The sequence below is a fragment of the Ambystoma mexicanum genome, chromosome 9 (assembly GCF_040938575.1).
Source record: "Ambystoma mexicanum isolate Mex_15411 chromosome 9, UKY_AmexF1_1, whole genome shotgun sequence".
Taxonomy (NCBI): Eukaryota; Metazoa; Chordata; class Amphibia; order Caudata; family Ambystomatidae; genus Ambystoma; species Ambystoma mexicanum.
Genome location: NC_090931.1, coordinates 666,570,143 through 666,593,115, shown reverse-complemented (window position 1 = coordinate 666,593,115; position 22,973 = coordinate 666,570,143). Strand labels below are relative to the sequence as shown.

The 22,973-nt window shown below is 47.5% G+C and overlaps 1 protein-coding gene across 20 annotated transcripts in view; it reads left to right on the top strand.

The window, feature by feature from the left end:
* The window catches only part of MPP4 (MAGUK p55 scaffold protein 4), a 233,797-nt gene that overhangs the window by 45,852 nt on the left and 164,972 nt on the right, over positions 1–22,973 (top strand). For all 20 annotated transcript variants that reach the window (XM_069615485.1, XM_069615497.1, XM_069615487.1 and 17 more), the window contains 2 exons: positions 8,834–8,911; positions 21,060–21,140. In XM_069615485.1, the coding sequence (XP_069471586.1) occupies positions 8,834–8,911; positions 21,060–21,140 (159 nt within the window). The remainder of the gene's footprint in view (positions 1–8,833; positions 8,912–21,059; positions 21,141–22,973) is intronic.

Genomic DNA, 22,973 nt, shown 5'->3' with positions numbered 1-22,973 from the left:
TACCACCAGTCTACTACTAGACACATTGTCCAGTTCCAAAGAATCCTTGAGGGATGACTATGGCCCGGAAACGTAAGGATCCTAGTGCGTGGTAAAGTAATGAACTTTGCGCATTGAAATTCAGTTGCCAATAATGGCAACAAAGTCATAAGACTAAGAGAAACAAAGTTTCTCAGTATTGACTGCCTGAAGGACAAGTCAGTTTCCCCATAACGATGAGCGAAAGCCTAGTGGAGTGCAGCTGAAGGCTGTGCTCCACTGGCAGAAAGTCAGGACAAGAGTCTGAAACAAAAGCAACAAGTTTAGGGGGTCCACAAATAGAGAGGTAAAATAGCAGTAAGTGAAATTGTACCTGACAGGATGTGCCCTGAAATGCACAGAAACCAATGACCCTTCCATTCTCAGGGGAAAACGTAATGCATGAAAGGTTCATTTCTCTCCCACTTGCAGTTCTATCCTTCAGAAAAGGATAGAAATTATGTTGTTTGCTTATATTTCACAGTGAGAGGGCCTTTAAGGGCATGCCACTGTGATAAACACTCCCAGCACAAGCCTCTAATACATTAGTGTCCGGAGCGCACACCCAACACAAATGTATTAAGGGGGCTGGCCAGTACATCTTTGTGCTGCTAATCAGCCCCCTGAAATACACAGGTCACCTTTGAGAATAAGGTGACTTGTGCATTTCCGCTATGAGTGCAAATGACAAAAGTATATCCTCTGGGTGTTTTTCATTTGCGTTTATTTTTGAGAATCTGGCACTTTGGGTTCATTTAGCAAATAATCACGCTAGTAAAAAAAAACTGCAGAGGATAATCTTTTTTCTGCTTGTGTGATTCTAAGAAAAGGTGGGTCACTGTATTCACAAAGGTGGTAGGTGTATTTCTCAGGGGCTGAGTGCCAGCACAAATGATGCGGTGGTGTACATGCAAGCTTGCCACTATAGTATTACATGCCACTAGCAGTAACACCTATATGAATGCTGGAACTGCATTTCACTGTGACAGGTCTTTAAGGGACTTGTATTGTTAAATGGACCAAAAAAGCATTACTATCCCTCTTTGAGGGCTAGAGATGCAAGCGCACCACAGCAGTTCACTCCATTGCGGTCTGACTTTAACAAATGTACTGATGGGTTAAGAATGTTCCTCTCATGCAATTCGCATCCCTCTGTGCCTGCTCCAAACAGTGCAGGTGCTGCCTCCGCTTCTCATGAATTCCAAAGCGCATCAAGTCTAAGGATCTGAATGTGCTCCTGAAATGCCCCCTCGTTGATCACCTGCTTTGCACAATTGAACATGGGAGGTATCTGAACGTGGATATCAAAAGGCACAAATTCAAAATCCGAGAAGCTAAGTGAAGCTGGTTACCACTTTTGAAGGCTTTCCAAGGGGAGCTATAGGGGCGTGAAACTCTCGTCGGTGATGGTGGAAAGATGGGGGAGAAGAAGGAGGGCAGGAGAAGGGAGGACATTTATGAGAGAGGGCAGATGCCGGTCGAGAAGGAGACGAGTAGGTTGAAAACCTTGTCCCATGATAGTGCCATTGTGATAGATATTAATAATATACATAGAGGATGAGAAGTATGCTAGGAGTACTTCCCACCTAGTGCCACCATTAATGGTTGAGGAGGATAAAGGGAAGACTGAACACCAGATGGGGGTCCATGAGTCAGGAGAAGGGACAGAAAAGAGTCTGCCTGGAAGTAGCATTGACGTAGTTGTCAGCAAGAGGCAGGCCTGGGTTAGAGTCCAGGAGAGCTTTTTTCAGCTTTTGTCTTTCAGACCTCGTGAGAGAGGTAGGTTAGGTGATAGAATAGCAGTTGGAATAGATAAGGGCAATAGAGGGTGCCATGGGGGTAGCAGAGGAGAGGGAGAGAGAGAAACGGGGAAGATGCACAGTGCATCGGAACTCACCAAGTGGCCTAGCAGCCAGGCAAGCACACTAGAAGGTGGTATGCAATGGAAGAGTCAATGCATAAAATACAAGCATGTCTAAATTCGAATTCCCAAAAAGCACTAAAATGCAGCACAAACTGGAGAGTGCACAGATATAAAGCACACCTAAATTCGACTTTTAAGTAAGCCGCTAAAAGGCAGCAGAAAGTGAGCAATGTGCGAGTTAAAAGCAGATGCATAAATGAAGAAAACAAGAAATGACAGTATGCAGTTAGGCTGGAGGGGAAGGGAGGTTTGATTCAGCAAGCAACCAGGCAGAGGGTTACAGTCCAGGACAGGGCAAACCGGGGTGACTACCGGTGCAGTGAATGAGAACGACATTGAGTGCAAAAAGTTACTGCTACATTCTGAGAATTGGAGTAAAAATTCTGTGTAGGATAAAATTGGAGGGAGAAGGAAGTCTAATCAGTGATATATGCAACTGGAAGAAAACATGTGATGCAATAGAGAGACTTTATCGATAAAAAACGTTCATAAGAAACAGATACCGGAGATAATTGAAACAACATGCTTGAAGATGGATGTGATTTGTTAATTTTTATCAATGCCACTCTCCAACACAGCATCCCTGCCATGAGGCCTGATATTATCAGTTCACTTCTCATTTCCAATTGGTACATCATGTGGCCGATTGGCAAAATTCTCAACCTGATTTTAGTAGATCGCATGTACCATATTTCTCCTACTTCCACTAGACGGCGTATCACACAGCCCGCCAGCTGTCAGTTTTGTCTAAAGGTACTCTAGATGGGCATCATAATAAAGGCTTATTAGATAGTTATCAAGGACCAGTCTTTGAAAAAAAGCACCAAATGGCCATTTTGGTAAGACCCGCCATGCAGCTATTTCGGCAAAGGCTCAATATACTGACATCCTGTGGAAAGCTTAAACTGAGATCTTTTGGGTACAACTCCACAATGCCTCCATATTGGAACAGGTGGCCCCTCAGCACGCACGAGTGCCCATGCTTATTAAAAACCACACTCTCAAAGCACATTGCACACAAACACCCACAGACCTCAACTTGTGTAGCTACACATTTGATCATGCCTTAAAAAACATTGCCTGAACCAAAGACCTAATGTCTTGACTATAGCAGGTACATAGAAGCTAGCATGATCCTTTCATCTTTGACTCCAAAGAAAAGGCGACATCAAGAATTACTGTGATGGTGCCTTTCTCTTGGTTACCCCGACAGAAGTATCTAGCTGGGCATCAGTGCCATAGAGGTGGAAATGGAGCTGAGCGAGGATGATCATATGGGTGAGTTGGCATAGGTGGAGGTTAAATGACAAAGGAGAAACTATATCATACACCATGCTTTAGGCCACAGGAGGTGACTTAAAAAAGTGTGACCTGCCAGGTTTAAACTGCTGGTCCTATGACACATCGTATGTCATTCCTGGCACTAGTCGTAGATGTTCCAATAGGACGTCATGGTCTATGTTGTCAAAGACAAGTTACTAGTGCAGCTGAGTCAGTTTGACTCTCTACTCAGCATCAATACACAATCTGACCCCTTGTGTTGGATGAAATCCCAACTACGAACAACAGACATTTCTTGATATTTCCATAGGGATCGCTGCATTATTTTATCCCCGCTCTCTTGAGGACCTTAGCTACAACTGAGAGGTCAGAAAGCGGGCAAAGACGTGATCACCCCTCTACTGAAGATGAATACGGCTTGAATAGCCTTTTCTGAGGGAAGGTTCTCTCTCGGGAGGGTCTGCAATCACACTTTAGCGCAATGTGCCTTATCCTAGGATGAATATCCATTTGCATGCCAGTCTGGTCTCGCCCTTAAGGATGGTCCAGCACTGAAATGCCAGGGAATTCTGCACTGAACAAGAGCACCGGCACCCACCCCAGAAATGTGTTACTGACTTGTTGGATGTCACCATTGTGGTGAAGCTGTGTCTATCTGGGCAAAGAGACCGAGAGGTCCACATATGAATTACTCTTCATAATGTACCACTTCGGTCCGGCAGATTGTGAAGGATTCCAGTGCTGTCTTGTGGCTGCATTGGAAATAGTTCTACCTCTGTATGGCATCATCATACTGACGACTGATGATGCTACTGATGATGTCATTAGCAGCCTGGCATATATATTGAAAATTCTGGTGACAGGACTGAGCACTCTGGCACCTCATAAGCGACAAAATCCACCAACTAGACAGAAGAGCGCATGCTCCCTATTTGGGTCCTGCCCTGGAGTAAAGTAGAGATCTACTCATCATCAGATCCCCCAAATCTTTCCAGGACCTGAAGGTGGGCTTATAATCTACCAGATGTCAAAAGCCGCTGGCAGATTTTACATGACAAGGCATGAAATACAACCTTCAGGCGATTGTCATTAGCAAAATCACCTGTCACGTAGATCAGGCCTGGCCCAGGGCCATAACCATCCCCGAAGACAGACTACGAGACATTGACAAAGCCATACTCTTTCAAAGATTTTACTAGTTGGGTGAATACTAAATATTCCACAAACTTTCAAGACAGGAAGACATTTTAGGTTTGGTGATGGTTGGCAAGAACAACTGCATCAAATCATGCCAACGAGGGCCTTTTTTATTGATGTCAATTTTGATAGCCTATAACGGTTTATGGTCAGTGCATCGAATTATTACCATCGACAGACGGATCTATGTGATCACTGAGACCACACCTAAATGCGACGGCCGAAAATGCTGACTTTTTTTTAAAATTAAACCCTCTTTGCACCACATAGATATGCGGGAGGGAGACCCCCCGCGGCCCCCCATATCACTATAATATCCCATACCCCCCACATATATATGTGGACTAAGGGGGTTTAAAAAAAAAAGTTGGCCTTTTCGGCCGTCGCAATTCTCAGGTCGACATTTTTGTACGCTTCCTCGACAGACCATTCCATCGAAAAAATGCATCGAAAAAAATTGCATCTAATGCATTATTTTCTTTTTTTTTAATGGAGGGGTTCCCCCAACCCCGTTTTTTACCTTTTAAACCCCATTAACATTAAACTAAACCCTTTACCTTTAAAAAACATGCATTCAATGCTTTTTTTTAATGCAATTTTTTAGATGGAAAGACATTTGATGGTATTGCTTTTGATGCAATGACCAGATACCCCTATAACCTTGTCCGCCGTTGAGTATCTGCTGTAAGCCTTCTAAAGAAGTGGCATGGTCCTTTCCAAGCTTTTTAGCCAGGCTGGTGAAGATTAGTGCAGGAGGAGAAAGTTGTGTCCCGGGTCATGCAAATGTTTTTTCTCCCCATTCAAACCTTCATTGGACTTGGGTACAAAAGCATTGGTTGTATTTTCAGTAAATATGGGGTGCAACCAGATGTTATCCTGATGCAGTGCCTTTTGAAGTAATGGTGAAACTCCACACCGGAGTTTTCAACCTATTAAAGATAAATCTTCTTATGATAGAGGTGATCTTTCAGCCCCTGGTGTAGAGCTGTACTATTTGGCTCCCCAGGTGCACTCTGCTGCGTATTGGATGCCGGGAGCTATGTGCTTCCCCACATGTGAGGATCGAATGAACATCGGTTCACCCCTCCTACTTTCTACAGGGAAGTCGTGTGTCACTCCAAGTTCAGGACAGGTGTCGTTTTGATCCGGTGACTTTTATAGTTCATGCCTGGCATAGGTTGCTGTGTAAGATGAAAATTGGATGCCTTTATGAACAGGGTCTCTCGGCCTGGAGGATTGCGACTTTACAACCTGTGTGTGATGAAACCATTGCGTTGCAGTGGCAGACACTGGGAATTTGGTTAATATATAATCTGTACCCGGAGGGGAACTTTGTAATGCAGGAACAATTTGTGGCCCGGTTGGGGACTGGGTTTTCTTGCTTATTCCAATATGCTTGGCTCTGTGCTGCTTTTCGCGCATGGTCATCGGTCTTTCTGTTGGAATCACGACAACTCCTCTCCTGCAATTTCTCGTGCAGTAGCACATGGAGTGTTCCAAGTGCCGAATGGGATTACCACAATAAATGATCTCGGGCCCAAATAACCGGACAGCCTCAAGGAATATGGCAAAATACTACTTTATTATATATTCAATAAAGTAGAGAAACCTGGCGAACAAACAGATTGTAGCTCACACACTCTCAATGCATTTTAGGTACACAGAAGGTTTTATACCTCGGCATACATCAGCTATGACATGATCCTACGTGGCTAACAGTAAAAACCTACTGGGTGGAGGGATTGATTAAGGGAAACATATATACCTATAGTTTATATGAGTGTTAGTATCATCATTAGATGCCTCTTATCTGGTAGGCACGTTTTGAACAACCTCTAATTACATAAAATACTGATAATAGCAGAATAGCAGCAGCGAATAGGCGTCTGCAACAATGTATGGTGCACCATTACATAGACCCTCATGATTGGTTGGCACTCTCTTCCAACCTTGGACATACGACTCGTTAGCAGCACGTAAGCAATGAAACCCAGGTGCAAGGGAACAATGTCAGACAGCTGCCCCCATTAGCTAATTAGCCAACCATTTCTCATCAGTTAGGCCCTAAGTGGAGGCTTCTTCTCTGTAGTTGACCTTGCTGACTGTTCTCTTCCTAGGAACATTAAAGGGAGTGAAGGTACATTGCTATCTTTTTCTGGAGCTTTATGAATAGGCTTTGTTTTCCAGTCCTGAATCATGTGTGAGGAGACCATGATTTTGTCTGTTCTGTCCTTCTATTTAGTGCTATTAGATTCAATTATATTGGGTGCTATTACTCTCCTCGGCCTCTGTAGACTTGGTTGCTCCATCCTGCATATGCTTTCTGCATCTTTGATTGAACAATACTTGGCACTCACAATTATTTACTCCTTTACTTAATCTAAGAAAAATATATCCTACATACATGGCTTATCTTCTTCGACTCCTTTCGTACCTTGCACTAGCTTCTTGCTGCGGCATCCTTGATTCTGAGCCATCCATATACCCTTTGCTCTTGCACATATCTGTATTCCAGTGCCTGTCAGCTCTGCAGCCTTGGTCTGTCTCCTCTCGACTTCTCACTACGATGCCGACATCCATTTTCTCAACATTTTCCAACATGGCTGCTTTACTTGCGTGATATTTTCTACTTTAGCAAGCTTCTACGTTGTCTTATCTACCCTCCGTTTCTTCATATGTACATCTACTACATATCTTGTCACTTCTAAGTGTATATTGTTTTCTTTATATTCGCATATATGTTTACTTCGTTACTTCAGTCACATCTTCATTCTCTAGATATCCATACATCGAGTTCAGTGCATCCTCATTTCTTCTCTTCTTCATGACGTCACTTCACACCTGTCAGACTTTACTTATAGTTCTTCTATGTCCAGTGGTGTCTGCAGGCTCGTGTCTACCTCATTGGTTGGGGTACATTTGATACAGTTGTCTGAGTGCATGTCTCCCATATCGCCAATATGGTATTTGAATGATACCAGGTGTCATGCAGTGTTTTCTTGCTGTTCTTCCAATATGACGAAGGCGAGGGGTGGGCTCTATAAATGACGTGTACATCTGCCTCTCTTCATCCTTATAAGTGCATCTGGCAGTCGCAATATTGTCTCCTCCATATGTCGTTTAGCATAGCAGGAGACGCCTACGAAGGTGCTCTCATGTAGAGGGAAGTGGGAGGAAGATCTTGGTACCATATTCAGAGATAGGCAATGGAATCAATTAGGTCAGAATATGCGCAACTGTGCCGTTAGCACTACATTTCGATTGATTCAGTTCAAGACAGGTCATCGGGCATACCTCTCCCTGGCTAGACATCAACTGTGTGGCCACGCTAAGGATAGGAAATGCCCACGCTGTTGTCTGAATGCAGCATCATTTACACACATGATCTGGTCCGGTTTGGGGATTTCTCCTTTTTGGGAGGGTGTGGTAAGGACCTTGACATCCATACTGGGATATGAAGTGCAGTGTGAATTGTTGTGCTGCCTGGCATGGTGCGATTATTTGGGTGCAAATTTAGGGACAATCAGTCAAGGGGCAAAGCTGGAAATGGACTGGGTTTTGCATCATGGCTGTATGCTGTCAAACCCTAAGAAATTCACTGAAAATATTTGTGCGTTCTGTGGTTGCAATCTTAAGCATGGACCTGCCGCAGGATTTACTACTCCAGGAGCTGCTGAAGCAGCCTTAGCCCCCTAACCACGTGTGTCTGCCAGTCAGCCCCACCTTTGCATGTTTCTACTAATGAAGTGTGGCGGTGATAATGATCGCCATTTCTTCATTCCTCAATGTGGGAATATTTACCACTTGTTTTCAATTCCATTATATAGCTCACATAATGTGTGTTAGGAAATCGCTTTACTAAACCCACATTGGGCCTCAGTACGGGTTTGGCGGTAATTCAGTGGTAATTATTTACTGTTACCGCCACTTGGTCCTGTGAGTTTTCTGTGGGATTACAAGTGGCAGTAGAGTGATGTAATTCCCCATTTTTGGAGTCCATAGGGCTCCATAAGGGTTTGTGGTGGATTTACCACTGGCGGTATTACCGTGCTGTACATCTGACGATTTTAGGAGGTAAAGTGGAGGATTTAACTCCAGTATCAAGCAGGAGGTGAAGCCGCCACTTTTCCTCCAAAATTGGTGGTTTTACCACATAGAAATACCGCCAGTGGTAATTGCCCCAAAACCTATAATTTGGCAGTGCAGGAAAAACAATGGTAATTCCGTTACCACCAAACTTGTACAGCCAAACTTGTAATGCCAGAAAAAAAACACCTTGGGTTTCCATGTTTTTCTCAACACAAGTACATTTATTTCCGTCGTATAAGAAAACATCACGAAATCAGTGATTTTTGGCTTAACAAATTATGAGCGTGTAGTAACGTGTGATTTTTGTTGCCCCTTTGCCATCAGGTTCATGAATGCCTTCACCAGTATGTCAAGAAAAAGCCTATTCCAGTCGTGCCCAAAGCACGCACGCTGTCTCACGAGGTAAGTCAGCAAGGGTGTCTGGAAAACCAAGCCCAGATCGCCAGCCTCCATCACTGAGGGCAATATTCATTATTCCGAGTCCAAGACTTTATAGTCCCAGCAAGGTTCCAAATTGCTGGGAGTGAGTTGGCTCTAGCTAATAGCCTACAAGAGTCTGTCAGTGGCAAGCTACCAGTTAAGAAACTACCTTGACACAACTGCCAACTGGTGCCAAACAAACTATGTTACATTGTTTGTAAATGCATATAGGGAAGCATCAGAACACATCTAGAAGACATTTAAAGCTTAACGGGTCCTGTATAATGACCCAAAGGCGTGGCTTACATCTCATGTTGACATTTGTGCCCCCTTAGGTATTGGGTATTAGCTCCTTCTTCCGCACTTACTGGGTGATGCCTGATACCCAGGAGCTACTTTTTGCCTGTTCATCAAATGTTTAATTTCAAGCCCTGCACAGTCTGTAATCTTTGTAGGCGAGTCCGCCCCCTTAGACAGGCAACCTAACTGCCCCAAATAAATGCCTCGCAGATTGCATCCTGCTGCTCAAGGAATTATATTTATTACAAAACCCATTATATTTATTTAAAAAACCTTCTTATTTGTAAAACTCTACCATCTGTGACTATGAAGGAGGCTTCAGTATACAACATAATATGTTCTAGACAGAGAAACAACAGAGTAAAGGGAATCCCTCCAGCTCATGGTGCGTACTCTTTTGGGATATGCCAAGCAGTACCCAGCATGCTATAATGTTGCACAAACCTGGTGATGCCCTCACCACCATAACCTAGGGTGCAAACAACCTGGAGGGATAGGGTGTTCTTCCAGCTAGAGTGAGGTTTAGGGAACACAATAACAGTTTTTGGAAAATTATCTTAGAATTTACGACTATGTACCGATTCTTGTTTTGTGTTACATTGACTTATTCTCAAGCCATTCTTTGCAAACACATGCCACCAGTAGGTTACCCACCGAACAATATATCAACTGGTAAAGAGTGCATGACCAGAATCATTAAGGCTGACTGACATGGGTGGAATGAGAGCTGTAGGGGTGCAGAAGAAGGCGACATGGTGGTTGGCAAAGACTTTTATTCTTCTTGAAAAAGAAAGAGACGGGGGCGCTGTTGAGCAGCCGACAAGATGGCCGCTTAGCGTCTAAGCTCTGTGACCCGCGAGATTCAAATCCGCCGGAATCAGCGGTTCTAAAGACAAGCTATCGCCGAGACCCCACGCATCCTACTGCCCATTGCCACTGCTACACACTGCATTTTGTTCTGGGCGAAAACGGACATCTGGGGCCATCACTTCCACCTCTGAAGGACTCCGGCCCGCGTGACGCTGATTGCGGCCCATCCCCCATCATCGGCCCGCCGGGGTGGACGCTCCTTCGGCTCGGGGTCCGGCCGCCTGGGCCGCCCCCTCTCCGCCCTCCGACATCTGCGGCCCGCGCTCCGCCTGCGGGGCCACGCCAGAGCCGTTGGCCGCCCGCCGAGGCACCGCTTCCGAGCGCTCCTGCCTCTGGCTGATAGGGGGACGCCGGCCCCTGACGGGCAAAGTTACAGTGGGGGCTGCCAGAGCAGCCCCCGTGCACACACCGCCCGAGTGCCCTGCGGCCTGTGCCGCTGGCCCCTGCGGCGGCGCGGCCCGTCCTGGCGCGGTCCAGCTGCCTGCTCCGAATCGAGGCCCCCGCCGACTGTTCTGCTGGTACCTTCTGCCGGCTGCTGCGCGGGGCCGACTGGGGCTCGGGGCCTAGATCCTGCCTGGACACACTGCTAAGCTGGTGGCCCTGCTAAGGCCCGGACAAACTACGGCTCTTCGACCCACAGGGTCCCAAGGTGAGAGGAGCGAGGGATCTGTCCGCTGCACATCAGGCTCTACTGCTCCGCCTCGTCTCTGGGCTGCGCCTGCGCCATTTCGGGGGAGGTAGGGACCCCGGACTCATCTCGCCCCCCTGTGACCACTCTCTTGCTGCTGGTGCCGTCCTGGGCACCCAATACTCTCCGCTAAAGGGGGCTCCCGCTCACTACGCCTTAGGGTACCCTGTGCCCCTGACTCTGCTGCTTGCCACTACTGGCCGCCTCGGCCCTGGCCCCTTGAGTGGACTTGTCGTCCCGGAACACACCAAGGCTGGGTGCTGGTCACGGCCCGAGGCCCTCTCTAAACCTCTTGGGGACCATTCCTGCCTCCCCGCGGAAAATACGCACTCTCTCTTCAAGGTGCTCCCTGAGAATGTCCGGCAAGGCACGTGGGGCCAACAAGGCTGGGGCAATGGACAAGTTTGCTAAAGCCCTAGCCAAGCAGGACCAAGCTCAGGCCGAGGCTGCCCTTCCTCCTGACGACTCGGATGTTTCCTCTTGCCCCCCTCAGCCAGACCTTACGTCGCTCATGGAGTCTATGGCCAAAACTTTGCGTCATTTCACGAAAAATTAGACGACATAAATGCCAACGTAGCCTCCGTGCGCACCAAATTGGATCAGCATGGCACCAGGTTAGGTGAGGCCGAAACTAGGGTTGGAACAACCGAGGATGAGGTGCACGTGCTCCAGAATACGGTCTCGGACTTGGTGCGTGATATGAAGCAGGTCAAGGCGAAGTGCGATGACTTGGAATCTAGGTCCCGCAGGAACAATATCCGCATCGTCGGGGTTCCCGAGTCGGCTCTCAAGGGCAAAATGGAACTGGCAGTCGAGGCCCTCCTGAGAGACCTCCTGGGAGATCCTCCACTTTCCCCCTTCTTTACTATTGAGCGGGCTCACCGCTCACTGGCCCCTCGCCCCAAACCGGGCGACTTCCCCAGACCAATTATTGCCAAAGTTCTCAGCTACAGGGATAGAGACCACATCCTCCGGTTGGCCCACGAAAAGGGGGAACTAAGACTTGAATCCCAGATCATTCACATTTTCCCGGACTTCTCTGTCAGTGTCCAAATGGAGCGAAGGCAATTTAATGGAGTGAAGAAGATGCTCAGAGAGAGGAAGGTAGAATATGCCATGTTATTCCCCGCCAGGCTGAAGCTCAATCACCGTAATAAACTGTACTTCTTCACTGTCCCTGAGGAGGCGGTGAAATTCATCGAGGCTCACATTCCTATCGCGGGCCCCGGGGCCGACCCTGGTGATGAGGTTTGAGCTGGCCTGTTACACACCTGATACCTGCCTTATTGTGGTGCTGGTACCACGCCTGTTCTTTGTGATCTACTTGTTATTTCATGTATCCTCCTGTTATGAATGCTCCTATTGTCGCAACTCATTGTTGAATGTTTAAGACATGTCATGAGGGTCGCAGATGTGTTGTCCACGATATATGTCACCTTTACATGGACTATATACCCCTACAACCCTTGCTCACTGGGCCCTGCTATGCGGTCTCCTCTCACGATTTAACTTAATCACCGCTACACACTATTTGGTGTACTCCACCGTTCAACTATGTTGACCGGGTCACGGCAGCAGCTACTCCCGCAGCAGTTGCAACGCCGAGTTTGGCTTGTTCAGTTCATGGGCTGCCCCCTTGTTTGGTTTGGGGGTTGAACCAGCCACGTTGGCTTTGGTACGAACGCCATGAGAATTTGGGTGGGTTTCTGGGCACTGCTAGGATGGGGGTGGCAGTGAGGGTGGGGGGAGGTGTTATTCGGGGAAGTTATATTAACAAAAAAGGTGAGACAGTGGCAGCTTCTGAAATGACACATCAGCCCACCGCACTGGTGGCCGGCATCTATTTGGCAAGGTTTGACACACACTACTCGGATCCCCCCTAAATTGCTATAAATGTCCATTAGGCTAATGTCCTGGAATATCAGGGGGCTTAGCAACTACACCAAGGCACGCAGGGTCACGGCCTAGGTCCAGAGGCACGGGGTCAAGATACTCTTCCTACAGGAAACTCATGCCCTTGCACAATTATCGTCCTCGCTCGCCCCGGCTTGGGGCCCTAATAAATATTTCACTGTGTTCTCCTCCCAATCCAGGGGTGTCCTCACCTTGATTCACAAGTCATTGGAGTTCTCCCTTCGCGCCAGCCATATCGATGCCCAGGGCAGATATGTGATCCTTCATTGTTTCCTAGCCAACTCAGAGTGCCTTTTGGTCAACACATACGCTCCATGCCTTGATACACCCGAATTCTTTGACCATATCCTTAATATCCTTCTTGGCTATGTTGGGGTTCCCATCATTTGGGGGGGGATATGAACCTCATCCTGGACTCCGACCTGGACAGATCCGGGGTTGCTCCCAGAACACTGTCCAGGGCTGCCCGTCGCCTCCACGCACACATGCTCACCGCTGGTCTGGTGGACGCCTGGAGGATTCTCCACCCGGTGTCGAAAGAGTTTACATTTTACTCCTCCGTCCATGACAATCACTCCAGGATTGACCTGTTCCTTCTCTCTGCGGGCCTCAGGGGCAAAACACTCACCTCACAGATTCTCCCTCGCACACTCTCCGATCACTCCCCGATCACGCTGGATATCGCCCTGCGCCCTGCCCTACCTCCGCATTCTAACTGGAGATTTAAATCTGACACACTACACGATATTGTCTTCAAGGCTGACATTCTTGCAGATATCACCTCGTTTTTTGACAGCAACAAACGCCATGACACTACGGACGGGGTAAGGTGGGAGGCCTTTAAAGTTTTCATCAGGGGCATGTGCATCTCTAGGGAGGCCGGGGTACTCAAAGATATTAGAAACTCCCTGCACCGCTCTGAGACCAAGCTTGGAGACCTAGAGCGCGAATATGCGGTCACCCCGACTCCGCCCATACTAGCACAGATTAGAACCGAACTAGACACCTTCGAGTCCCTTGCCCATAGCGAGATAAGCTACCTCGCCCGCCCCATCGCGGCCCAGAAATACGGGGAGGGTGAGAGACCAGGCCGAGTGCTGGCCCGTCTCGCCCGGGCCGAGAGTGGTAGGGCACGCATTGATAGCATCATAGATAGCGATGGAGTGCGACACTGGTCCGACAGCCCCATCCTTGAGACCTTTGCAGAGTTCTATACAACCCTTTATGCTCAGCAATCGGAGCACAGCCCACAAGACCTGGACGACCTCTTGGAACGCATCCCAATGTCCCTATTATCCCTGGACACCAAAGAACAACTAGATGCTCCCTTAACCCTTGACGAGATAACTGCAGTCATCTCGGCCCTCCCTAAGGGAAAAGCCCCCGGTCCGGATGGCCTGACCGCTGAGTTCTATCAGGAGCATGTTACTCTCCTCGCTCCACGCCTTCACGAGCTTTGGGAGGAGTCGCTGCGTCTCGCCACCCTCCCCCGGTCCCTTCGGGAGGCTGTCATTACTGTGCTTCCTAAGCCGGGCAAGCCCCCAGATGAGTGCGGATCCTACAGACCTCTATCCCTCATCAACACTGACACCAAGATTTTCGCCAAAATCATAGCTAACAGGTTCCTCCCCATCATGAAATATCTCATCCACCCTGACCAAAGCGGATTTGTGCCTGCCCGCTCAATTGCCTTAAATATTCGACGGTTGTTTAATGTCATCTCCAGAATTGATCCCCAAGCCAACGCTGTGGCCGTGACATTGGACGCCCAAAAAGCGTTCGACATGGTTTCTTGGCAATATCTGTGGGCGGTGCTAGGAAAGATGGGAATTGGCCCATACATGCTGTCCTGTATTAAATTACTATACACTAATCCGTTAGCCAGAGTCCTGGTCAACTCCCGCTTATCGGCCCCCTTCTCCCTCCACAGAGGGACGCGGCAGGGGTGCCCTTTCTCTCCCTTGTTATTTACTATGGCCATAGAGCCCATGGCTGACAGTGTGCGGAACAACCACGTGCGCAGAGGGATTCGCCTCCGAGACACCCCCGAAATTATATCACTGTACGCAGATGACGTGCTTTTATATGTCAGAAACCCCTCAGTCCACCTCGACCCGATCATACGAGAAATCATAAAAATTGGCACATTCTCAGGCTTCGCCATAAATTATTCTAAATCAGAAATCCTTCCCCTTACTCCTGCTACCCCCCAGCCTGCATGTGAATTTCCTCTCAAATGGGCGCCCAAGGGCATCAAATACCTGGGGGTCCATGTGGCCCTCTCGAAAGCCTCGTTAGTGTCTGATAACTATGGGGCCGCCGCACAGTACGCTCGTACCAGAATAGAGAGATGGCGGAACCTTCCCCTCTCACTATCAGGGAGACTATCCCTAATTAAAATGATCATCGTGCCTAAACTCCTGTATGTGTTCGCTAATGTTCCTCTTTGGCCCGGGAAACAATACTTTTCGGACCTGCACTCTGAGTTCGCCGGTTTTTTTTGGCACTCGGGTGCTGTGCGCAGGAAGTGGCTGCACATGACCCTCCCCTACGAGAGGGGGGGCTTTGGAGCTCCTGACCTCACCCAGTACTGGACGGCGGCCCAAGCCCAGCATGCCACGTATTGGTATCACCACCACGAACCCCCCCCACATGTTAAACTCGAAATCCTAGCAACCGAGGAGGTGAATGTCATGTCCCTGATCCTATTTCACTCGTATCAGACGCACGCCCCTGCCGACCCAGTGGCCTCCACTATCAAAGCATGGAGGCAGATCCTTACGCCTAATTCGGACTCCCCCCCGTACTACAAATGGCTTCCCCTCTGGTCTTTCCCGGGCCTCACCCCCACACAGGATCAGTTCCTTATACGCCACTGGTCGGACCTGGGATACAGATCACTTTCTGATCTGTTCCCTGACGGGAAATTCATCACCCCGGAGACGTGGAGGCCCGGCCACTCCAGTTCCCCACTAGAACTGCTGCAATACTTCCGCATTAGGGCGGCGGTCCAGGGCCTGTGGCCTTCATACCCGAACGAACCCACTGAATCCCCCGAGGTCTGCTATATTGCCAATTCCGCTGGTTGTAGGGGTATCGTATCCTACTTATATAAAATGTTGATGACACGGCTGCTGAACCCCCCCACACTGTCCGGGATGCCTGGAGCCGGGACCTGGGATTAGACATCACAGATGATATGTGGTCCAAAATGTGCATGCACACCCGCAGGGTTTCCCTTAACTCCAGAGTTAGGTGTATCCAATACAAGCTGCTCAACCGCCTGTACTACACCCCTTATGCGATTGGAAAATTTGCCTGAGATCAATCGCACCCATGTCAGAGATGTAGGGCTAGCGATGCGGACCACGCACACATGTTCTGGTCGTGCGGCACTGGCCCTGTTCTGGAACGCGGTACTCGATGCCCTCTCTGAAATAGTGGGGTTCCGTGTGGATCCTGAACCCCTGCCTCTCCTGTTTGGGCTCTGGGAAGGGACTGAACCGAAACGGGTAGCCAAGTTCTTAAATGTGACGGCGAGTGTGGCCAAGAAATGTATTTTGCAGTGCTGGAAGCGCAGGTTCCCTCCCTCTCTGGAGATGTGGCTCAAGGCCCTCACCTGGACACAATCCTGTGAAGAGGACTATGTTAAAATGCTTCCTGGTAATGCTCGCCCTAAAAACATTTGGACTGAGTTTTGTAGTTACCTGAACAAAAAGGTGGACCTGGAGCTCCGGTCTTCCCCTCCCTCTCCTGATCGGGGGGCTGATCTCATTACATGAAGCACGCCTCTACCGAGGTTAACCGCAGCTGGCACTGTATATGACCCTCTGTAATACTTGTATGCCATGAACCATGCTTTATTGTGAAATGTGTGTTACTGTGCTAATTTACACTGTACCGGCTGCTACTTCTTGCCAATAAAGAAAAGTTTAAAAAAAAAAAAAGAAAAAGAAAGAGACGGGCCTATCCATCCCTATTTCTTTCACAGGTTTCCCTGCCTCAACTAAAGATGAAAAAGGATCTGTCAGAATGTCTGTTTAACTGAAGTGTCCACCGTCCTGTGTCAAAATCCCTAGTTCTGTCCCTCACGCATATAACTAAAGCAGATAAGGCTAATCTGTTTGTGGTGCAGGAGAATAGATCCCTTTTGATCACAGTTCACTTCAGGAATCTCGATAGTTCTCGTTAGGGGGAATTACTCCCTTCCCCTGGTTAGCGTATTCTCAACACAGAACACAGTTCACTTAAAGAATTCAGAAATCTTAGTAGTTCTCACCAGGGGGAATGACCCCCTTCTCCTGGTTGAAAGTGCACTAACCTGCCAAGTATTGCCACGAGGATGATGACTCGTATCTCTCTCTGCACTCCAGGTTTCTCTTCTTGTACTCAGCCTACTTGGTTCACTATCCTGCCAAGTACACGAGGAAGATGACTCCTGTTATTCTCTTAGTTAAGGTTACTGTCACTGGTTTCCCTTGTTCCTTTTGGGTATGGGTCCTTGACCCTTCCCTGGTGGTCAGTGAAATTCCCCCATCCACTGACACGAAGAAGAGAAGTTTTTAGGTAGGTATGATGCACACACGAGCCAATCTGAGTTTGTCCCAACTGTTAGGCCAAGGGAGAGTCTTTAATGCCTGCCTCCCTTCCAACCCCAAGTCCCCTCCGGGTCTCCCGTACCTCCCTTTACCTTCATACTGATGTCAGTATTTCGCTGGGGCTTCCAGGGTTTGCCTCTCTGCTGCTTCGACCCTCTCTCCATGTCTGCGACGACCTTGCAGCTTCTCTCTACGCTGCTTGGCTTCTTGGTGGTTCTCTCTGTGATGGCAGCACGGTCTCCCTCCCTGCATCTTGGCTTCATTGGGTTTCTCTCCACGTCTGACCTGTCAGCGTTGTACTTCCTTGTGCGGTGCAACTTCCTTCTGGCTTTGGGAACTGCTACTGTGACACCCAAGAAGAAAGGCTGCAGCAGCTCTGCAGCGTCCTCCGTGCTCCTCCTTCTCTGGTCCCCCAACCAGCTTAGATACTGCTGCACATGGGAGTTTTCACAGCTGCTGCCTGTCTTGGCTGGAGTCGACAGGTATCTTTGTCCCTCTTTGCTTTTTATACCATGTAGCTGGTTCCCAATTGGCTCCTTCATCTCTTTTGTTGTGTTGTTCACGATACTGGCACAGTGCCACCTCATACCCGTACATGTGCGGCAAGTGATCTTCATGTTTCCTACACTCTTCTTTGTCATAGTACTTTCAGATTCCCTATAGTTCTCAGCTGATAACAGTACATAGGTTTACTCTCTACAATGAGGTTATTCGAGGAAAGAGAGGTTGGAGTCTTTGGGGGATATATGGGGGTGCTGATGTTACAAGGGCTGCACCCAAGATGGCCATACTCATCCCTGGAGGGGGAGTCCCTCCCTTGAGATCCTCCCCCATTATACCACCCCAGGGGGACTATCATGTAGCAGCTTCACCTCCCAGGCCTCATCGGAAAGGCAGTCTCCCTTGGGGAGAAGTGAGAACATCTTGTGCTTCATCACAGAACTCAGGATCCCACATTGTCGATGGCTGTTGAAAGGCTTTAATGCAGACAAGGCACGAGGGCAAGGATATTGTTAAATTGTTGGACGATATTAACCACGACAACTTAAAAACTCTTTTGCTAATTTAGGAAACATTGTCCATCTTATGAGGGCATACTCCTTAAGCAAATGGATTGTCATCCCTTCATAGTTACATCACAAAACCACAGCTGTATCCCATGAAGGCCATCAAAGTGCACTGTCTCTAATGCACTGTTTGCAACAGTATGTGTGGTTCCCCAAGATGGACAGGATAGCAAAAACAATACCCAAAATTTGTCAAATATGCCAGAGCCTTGCACCTCGCATGTTCCCAGAACCGCTCCTAATTGTCATTGCTGGCACTATATGGGAAGAGATAGCCGTCAATGTCTTTGGATGCACCCATACAGGTGCTTACATGCTGGTGGTTCTAGATAAATTTGCTGCATACCTAGAACTTCAAGCGATCCTATCAAGAGCAGTGACAGCAGTCACTCCCGCACTTCATAAAATGTCTCGGCAGAAGGGAAACCATTGCATTGTCAAAAACTGACAATGAACCACCTTTCAGTGGACAAGGCTTCAAACTATTCTCGAAATTCCTGGGTTTTCATCATAGGTAAGCTACTCTGCTGTAGCTGCAGGTGAATGGCCTAGTGGACCGCCTTATGAGTAATTTAAAGCAAACAATTTAGATTTGTCACATCACTAAAGGATTAATAGCACAGGCTCTATATAACTCAACTGCTGAGCCTGGCTCCATGGTTGCCACAGCGAGAGATGTGGCCTTTATTGCCCGAAACTCATCCTCTTCCAGAAAGAACAATGACTTCAGTAGCATCCCACATTGGCACCCTGGTAGAGGGAGCCAACCAATCAGGTGGCTAAGCACGCAGGCTTGAATCAGCGATGAAAACCAGCGTTCCATGCCGCCTGAGGGCCAGCTCTCCAGCCGCCATCTTCTCCCCACACTCTATCCCCTTTTTTATTTTTGATGTCCATTGCCCCCCTACTTATCTTATTTCGGCCGCGGCGCTAGCCGCCGCAGCCACTCCTTCCCCATGGCTCGCGCAGGCCACCTTGGAAACCATCACGGCCATCTTGGAAAAGTATTTTCCTTCGTTGAACGCCACATGAACGGCATCCCATTGAACGAAGGAAAATACTTTTTTCTGAGCACCCCGTGTTACCGCTTTGGCAACCTGGGGTGCTAATAGCCTTAATCCCCCGTTCCCAGGGCTAGAACGGGGGCAACGGGCAGGATCCCTTGTTATCCGGCCTCCCTTCACTCTGGCCCATAACGTGGGCTGCTGGAGTGTAACCCCCCGTTCCAGCCCTTGGAATGGGAGATTAACGCCATATTAATGTTCAAATGATGGCATTGTCTCTGTGGAAGATGAATATGATCCTGGAATGCTCTGGATCCAGATGAACACGCAACTGATCCACAGTCTGGTCTTTCCAAGAGGGTGATTAGGCAACCTACACAGTGATCGAAGCTATTGAGCGAGATAGCATGTTTCTATTGAGTCTGCAGGAGATGTCATGTCCTGCACAACACCACATTTTCATCTGGAATTACGCTGGACTGACAAGAAAAAAGAAAGATGTCATATTAGAGACCCGGGGAGGGGTAAGGTCAAAAGAAATAAGGTACGCAGTTACAGAAGCTTTCTTGTACGTCCTGTGTCTGTGCTTCATTTACACAGAATTTGACAGTTGGCGTCTATAAGGAAATCTCCAGACTTGCCACTTGTTTATAGGGTGATGGTGACGGTTTTGATCTTCATGTCGGCCAGACAGTACTCGATTTCAGATTGGAGATGGTCTTATGTCAGGGGAATGGATTCCCTGCTAGTTGGATTCAGTTTGAGTATCCTTCGGTAATCCACATTTTGAAGGTGTCCAGGCAGATCCTCCACTGGCGGGAGCTTCACTGAAGCATTACAGCTCGCACCAGCGGGCTCTATGGTGTGGTAGCTGACCACCGCCCAAGTTTGCGGTCCCAAACCTTAAGCATGGGCCTCTAACAAGGGCAAAGGTCACCTAGCACACAACAAAGCCTGATAAAAAGGGCTTTAACACTACTGCTTGGAATGCAGCCTTTACTAGCAGTTAGAGCCTCCATTACAAGGGTGCTGATTGGCTAGAGAGATGAAAGCTGTGAGAAGAGCAAGGGAGAAGCATGGAAAGCAGGCATCTAGTGTGGTTAGAGCCTGGACTCCACACTTTCTGATTGTCTAAAGAGAAGAAAACATGTTCAAATTAGAGAAGGAGGATCTTCGGGAATCAAACATCGGACTAAAGGACATACTTGCCTTCATTCATGCACACGCCTTTTTTCGGTTGGCCTCCCTTAGCAGCATTCACTGTGTCCCATAGAGAGGAAGGAAGGAACCCACACAGCACGGCGCAAATTATTTTCACGACCAGAATGCATTCAGCTGATTGGTCGAAATCATTCTTTTAAAAGTTAAGCATTATAGTCCAGAAAATAGACATTTCATAATAATGGAAATTAAGTGACTACAAGAACGTAATTTAAAGAGGGCATTGTTGCATACTTTTAAGTATAATTGCATCTTTGAAAAGTGAGTCTGGTCACAACCTTGACCCTTCTGAGTGGATGTGATGCCTTCTGATGGCACAGTGGGATCCTGGGCCTTGAGATGAAGCTGTTAGTAGTGTGCGTCACCCAAGAACATAGCCATAGTCACTCATTGGCCTAACACAACAGTCTTGTGATACCATTGCTCTCTTCATTGACACTATGCTCATTGTATCTCTTCTTTAATTAGGTGGTTGAGTTGTTACGAGAATTCCCACAGTCTGCGGAGACACGAGAACTGAGACGACTTCTCCGAAACCCGCACTTCAAGGCAAGTTTGGAGGAGTGATGTTAAAGAGGGGTGTTTTTCAGTGCCCCAATTTCTGTGGGGTCGGAGAGGCGTTTTATCTCATATATGTTGGCCTGCCATTTATTCCATGGATGTGTCTACGTGTGAAACCTTCTCATTCCTGTAGTTGGAAATGCACCGAAAAAAGGTCCAATGACATGTTACAGGTAGAATTTTGTGGGAATGCAAAAACGGGTCTGCGCAAAACATAAGGGGGCTTATTTTCTAAGATCCTTATGCATACATTATGGGAACCTATTGTGTATGGACTCTGGTGCAAAAAGGACCCTGTCATGTAAATTTCATCATTTGCATGGCGGGGTGCAAACGGGGGGTGTAGAGTGGAGGCATACTCCACTCTACGCCTCCCTTTTCCACACCGCCGTGGACATTCAGCATTCGCTGCCTGTCATTTATGCATGGCAAGCAGGGTGTACAATGGATTCCTATGGAATCTGGCAGGCAAGACGCCAGTATTCGGCTACCCCTCCCTCTACTGTGCAGACCAGTCAACCTCCTCTGAACACTGTGCAGTTGTGGCACAAGTGCTGCACATTACCTCTAATTTGTCATAAAACCAATGTATTTTAAAACATTTGTTATAAAAACACATAGCATTCAAAAACCAAAAATATGGTTCTTAAAACGTTACACCAGTGACCGCAAGAGAGGGTGGTGTACAAAGGTCATACAAAACCTTAACATGACAAATAGAAACACATAATCTCAAGTGCATGAATGCCACAGAAGTGCAAAACAGTGCAGATAAATCGGGGTTAGTGCCATCAAGTGATATATATGCAAAACAGCAGATTTGCTTGGAAACTTGTTATACTCACATAAGTAGGTTTAAGCATACAAATGTAAAAACATCAGAGGTCCTCACTCTTGTGGAACTCTCCCGTCCCCTGCACACCAAATTTGTATTGTATACACCAGGGGTCCCCAACCTTTTGTGCGCAATGAGCAACATTGGCATATCAAATTAAATGGTGAGCAACATCAATTTTTCGACGGAACATATCAGCGCACAGTTGGCGGACAAATGATTGCAACACAAATTAGAAATGTAACAAAGTTAAAACTGTGTATAGAACATTTAATTTGCAGTACTTAATCTAGACCACGTGTTATTCTAGTCAAGGAAATGTGCAAGGCCTTTAACTTAATTTGATGTTAGGTCGTTGTTTACAAGAAATGTGAGGAAATTGAGTGGTCAGTAGTACATTTTTAGACATATAGGACCAGTCCAGCTGTTCACAAATAGAGTAGGAGTAAATAAACATTACCAGGGGTTTCAGGTTCCCGAGCAAAATATTAGTGCAAATGTATGGACAGTAAAAATGGCCACAAATGGAGCACCGATTTTTCAGGTCTACTGAGATTCTGCCTAGGATTTTATGGGATCTTTAATGGCAAATGGTGCATTCCTGGGCATGCAAGATCGGCATTACTGTTCCACAGTCATTGTTGACTGTATTGTGGATTTTTTTTTCTTCAGGAATGCAATGAATTGTTACATTTCTTATTGTAAAGAGTAAATACAATCCTCTTGAGATCATTTTCCAATGGCCAGGTTAGGCACCACGAAGAAGATATCTGACAGCCAGAGAGGCTGTTTGGCGATGCCTACGCTCGAAAAGGAGGCATTGTAAAGAATTACTTATGCACTAGAAATTAAGATATTCTCTTAAAACTGTTGAATAGTTCAGAGGCCACAAGGGAAAGCATCAGTTTGTTTGAGTCTTTAGGAGAAACTATCCAGGACAGAGCTATTGGCAAACCGTGCCCCCAAGTTCAGGAGTTCCAGGTTAT